Genomic DNA, 5,189 nt, shown 5'->3' with positions numbered 1-5,189 from the left:
AAGAAGTGGAAGACTGCTTAAGGAATCTAGAGCAACAGTTCAGTTAGGGAAATCACTTGGTATAAGTTTTGAAGGGATGAAAGATGAGGTCATTGGGAAGATTGTTCAGTTGGAAGATAAGGACTTGGAGAGGATTGCAGATGGTGAAAGGGCAGCTGAAACCTGATGACTAATGGAGGGGTTCAGGGGTTTAGATATATCCTGGTTTCTTAATGAAGATAATGTCATGGAATTTCGTGGTCTGAGAAGGCCTGAGAAAAGGGGTAAAATAAAGAATCTGCTAAAAGAGAGAGGAGTGGATATGGTGTTTCTTCAAGAAACAAAGAGGAGCAATGTGGAGGAGGTGTTTATTAAATCGATTTTGCCATTTGATAAAATGTAGTATATGGGAGTTGATGCTGAAGGCAGTGTAGGAGGTTTACTGTGTATTTGGAACTCTGATAGATTCAAGTTGTTAGATTGCTATAGCTCTAGACATTTTATCCTACTGTTAGGTATTGCTGGTTTATTCTTTGAATGCACTATGGTCAATGTGTATTCTCCTAACGATGGAATTGACAGAAGGCAGCTTTGAGAATCTTTAGGTAGATTGAAAACTTTCTACCCTAATCCATGGTGTGTAGGTGGAGATTTTAACGAAATTAGATTTATTAGTGAAAGGAAGGGTTGCTCAAGAAGGGAGAGAGGTATGAATAACTTGAATGATTTAATAGATCATTTAAATTTAGTTGACTTGCCTATGATGGGTAGAAGTTTTACATGGTGCAATGCACATGATGGGAAGAGATGGAGCAGGATAGATTTCTGTTGGAGAGTAGGTGGCTAGAGGAGTTTTCTTTCAAGCAATGGGGACTTTCTAGAACACTCTTTGATCATTGTCCAGTCTTATTAATGGAAGATGAGAGGAATTGGAGACCAAAACCATTCAAGTTTCTTACTGCTCGGTTATTTCATCCTAAATTCAAATCATAAGTGAAAAAATCATGGGAGGAAGTATTTGAACCAAGATGGGCTAGGTTCAGATTGATGAGGAAGTTAGCAAAACTTAGAACTAATCTCAGAAGATGGAACTCAGAGGTGTTTGGAAATGTGGAAACTCAATTAAAGCAAGCAGCAGAGGAATTACATGAACTGGACTTGGTGGCTAAATCGAGATCTTTATAAAAAACAGAAGTAGTTAGAAGGAGAGAAGCCAGAGGACATGTATGGAAACTGAGTAGGAGGAAAGAGTGCATATGGCATCAAAAATCTAGAATGGTGTGGACTAAGTATAGGGATAAGAATACAAGGTTCTTTCACTTGATGGCAAGCTATAGACAAAGAAGGAATTTATTAGATTCACTAGTGGAGGATGGGGTGAGGATGGTAGAGCCAATTAAAGTGAAGCAATAAATTCATAGGCATTTTGAGAAATTATTTGCTGACGATTAGTGTTCAAGGACAAAACTTTCTTGGCCCATTTGCATTCATAAATAATGATTTACAGGTTGAATGTTTGGAAGCAGAGTTCACAGAGCAAGAGAGATGCGGTGCTATCCAAGACTGCGATGGAAATAAGGCACTTGGACCAGATGGATTCAACATGGCTTGCATTTCGAAGTGCTGGAAGATCATGAAGAGAGAAATATTACAATTCATGCATGAGTTCCATTCACATGGGAAGTTGGTTTCCGGCCAAAATAGTTCTTTCATTACCCTAATACCAAAGAAGGAGAATCCCTGTGAGTTAAGTGATTATAGGTCAATTCAGTGTATAAAATTCTAGCTAAAGTGTTGTCTAGAAGATTGAAGAGGGTACTACCAACAATCATTAGTGAAGTCCAAACAACTTTTCTAGGGGGAAGATTCATTCTTGATGGAGTGATGATTGCTAATGAAGTGATGCATTGGTGGAAAGAAGCAAAGAAGAAAGGTATTATTCTCAAGTTGGATTTTGAAAAGACATACGACTCAGTAAATTGGGAGTTCCTTTTCTCAGTGATGAAGAATTTTGGTTTTGGGGATAAATGGGTGAGTTGGATTAAAACATGAATTTCTTCAACTAAAGTTTATGTACTGGTTAATGGTTCTCCAATAACAGAATTCATTCCTCAAAAAGGGCTTAGGCAAGGTGATCTGTTATCACCATTTTTGTTTAATATAGTTGCTGAGGGTTTAAATCTACTGATTGAAAGTCCGAACGAGTTGGGGCTTACAAAAGGTACATGTGTGGGGCATAATGAGTTAAGCTTTTCCCATCTACAATTTACAGATGCTACTATTATATTTTGTGAGGCAGAGAAGAGGGAAATAATGAATATCAAGAGAATTTTAAGATGCTTTGAGGTAATGTCCGGATTGAAAACAAATTTCCATAAAAGTGTGATGAGTGGAGTTGGTGTGAGTGATGAGGAGGTTAACCATTTTGCCTCAATTCTTAATTGTCACAGTCAAAAGTTTCCTATTAATTATCTGGGATTACCTCTTGGGGCAAATCCAAATAGGAAAAATGCATGGCAACTAGTTATTGAGAAAGTGAGATTGAAGCTGGCTGCATAGAAGAGGAAATTCCTTTCATTTGCTAGTAGATTAACATTAATCAGGTTAGTTCTATTAAGCTTGCCATCCTATTTTTTTGTCATTGTTTAGAATACCTATGGGTGCGGCTAAGCAGATTGAGAAGATTCAGGCAGCATTTCTTTGGGGTAGCTCTGATATTAAAAAGAAAGTCCATATGGTGAAATGGGAGAAGGTAGCAGTAAACATAAATCAAGGGGTTTGGGGGAAAAAATTGAGAGAAGTTAATGATTGTCTATTACTCAAATGGTGGTGGAGGTTTGGGTTTGAGAACAAAGCTCTATGGAAACAAATAGTGAGTTGCAAGTACGGTGTGGTTGGTGGAAGCTGGGTACCCAGTTTACTGGATTCTAAATCAGTATCCAGAATATGGGTTAATGTCCTTCAACTTGTTGTACATAAAAGAGATCTGGTACAGTATTATTTATCAAATTTTAAATTAGTTACATGTAATGGGGAAAGAATCCAGTTTTGGCAAGATAAATGGATCAACAATGTGTGTTTAAAGGAGGAAATCCCCAGGTTATATAGTTTATCTGAGGGCAAAGGATGCACCATTAAGCAGATGTATCAAAGGAGGAGCTCTGTACATGAGTGGAATCTATCTTTTAGAAGAGTTCTATTAGCTTGGGAGGAGGAGGTTACAAGGCTGCATGAAGTACTAAGGGGAGCACCTTCACTTACTATAAAGTTTGAGAATTCATGCATATGGTTGGCCAATCCCTTAGGTGGCTTCACAATAGCAACAACAAGGAATTGGTGGAAGTCTTTGAAAGGTCCCATTGTTAGAGTAGCTGATGAGCTGTGGAATAATATTACTTCACCCAAGGTGGAATTTTGTGGGTGGTTAGCTTGGAGAGGTAGACTTCAAACTACAACTTTTTTGAAGAGGATTGGTGTGTCGAATATGGAAGCAAATTCATTGTGTTTATTTTGCAAAGCAGAGGAGGAGACAGTAAGTCATGTCTTATTGTTCTGTCCTCTGGTTTGGAAAGTGTGGACTGATATGTTAAAGTGGTGAGATATGGTTTGGGTTTTGCTAGGATCAGTTGAGAGTCTATTGCTATGATAACCCTGTTCTGTATTATGCTAATTGATCTTAATTATGATTGCGATTATGTGTTCAATATGATTTTGAGTGCCATTATATGATTATATGTGATTTTGAATTTCTATCTGTTCACCGTAGGAAAATCTGTTAAACTTACTGTTGTAAACTAAAATTGAAGGCCTTATTAGCCACAGAAATCGAAATTGATTACACCATTGTGATTAGCGTAATTTTTAGAGCCTACAGTAAAATTTAATTAGAAATTGATTCAGATCAAATAATTAGATTCAAAATGATTAAATTGGAATTAATTAATTAGCCTTAATCAAACTTGATTAGGCCGATATTTATAAGTGGCCTATTTACATTTTTTAGCATTGTTTTGGGTTCATTTCTCTCCTTTGGCTGAGATTACACTCTAGAGAGAATGAGAGTGCTGAATTTAGAGAGAGAGAGAGAGAGAGAGAGAACTCAAGATAGAGAATTGATCAAGGAGCTTGGTGATCTGGAAGATTAACTCAAGATTTAACTACATTTGTGAAGATTGGAGCTCCTAGGTGAGTAAATTCATGAGTTTGAGTTTGTAATTTTGTGAATTCAAAATTAAATGGTAATCAAGAACATGAATTGAGTTGATTATGGTGAAATTGAAGTTGGTATGTACATGCATGAAGAGAATTGCCATGAATTTGCATAATCCAACTTGTAGCATGTCAATTATGAGAAATTGAGAATTGAATCATACATGCAAGCATGGTTTTGTTAAGCTTCATGAGAATAAACATCCATTGTGTCATTTGAAATGGTGTTGGGGTCTATATTACACATGCATAAATGATCCATAGAGATATGGAGTTTGTATAAAGTTAGAATGCATGAGCTTTGACCATGTCAAGAAGAATGTTGAATAATTTGGGATTTAAATCATGATTTTGAGCAATTGGCCTCATATTGTTTGTGTCCTCATGATATATGATGTGCTCCCACATTTTTGAACTAAGCACATGAGTTTTGGGCCTTTGAATGTCAAGGTTGAGCTTTAAGAACAATTCTGGAAATTCTAGAATTTGGCATGTCCGCTCGAACAGAAAGAACGCCGCTCAAGCATGAAATGTTAGCTCCTAGAACTTTTGTAGACATTGATATCAGCTCGAGTGGGGAGAGTCACGCTCGAGCGTCATTCAAATGTTTCAAATCTTAGCTCGAGCGTCCAAAGTCACGCTCGAGTGCAAAAATGAGGCAACCAGTACTTTTGCAGACCAGAGCAATTCGCTCGAGCGGCGGAAACCACGCTCGAGGGGGTAGCCCTATTTCAGAAATTTTGAGAAGTTATTTTGTGCTTTACTTTCCGTTCCCTTCTATTTCTAAGCACTCTTAGGCATACATTGAGCATTGCAAATGAATCAAGAAGATAAGAAAGACGCCTAAGAGGAATGTATAAGTTAGGAATGGATTGAATAGCTTGTGACCCAATATGTGTTATGTGTTGTATAGGGTCAAGTACAACGGCGAATCCACCGGCAGAACACTGTGAATAATATCTTAGTAAAGTTATTCTGAAGTATGCTATTTGTCCAATTGC

At 37.3% G+C, this 5,189-nt stretch overlaps 1 protein-coding gene across 1 annotated transcript; it reads left to right on the top strand.

Annotated features, from left to right (window-relative positions):
• Positions 1–2,635: 2,635 nt before the first annotated feature.
• On the top strand, positions 2,636–3,653 carry LOC145821982 (uncharacterized). Its single transcript, XM_082918549.1, has 2 exons — positions 2,636–3,511; positions 3,600–3,653. Exons 1-2 carry the CDS (start codon positions 2,636–2,638, stop codon positions 3,651–3,653), a joined length of 930 nt encoding a protein of 309 aa, XP_082774675.1.
• Positions 3,654–5,189: the final 1,536 nt, after the last annotated feature.

The sequence above is a fragment of the Camellia sinensis genome, chromosome 3 (genome assembly GCF_055761805.1).
Source record: "Camellia sinensis isolate YWXY chromosome 3, ASM5576180v1, whole genome shotgun sequence".
Lineage (NCBI taxonomy): Eukaryota > Viridiplantae > Streptophyta > Magnoliopsida > Ericales > Theaceae > Camellia > Camellia sinensis.
This window is presented reverse-complemented; position numbering and strand designations above follow the sequence as displayed.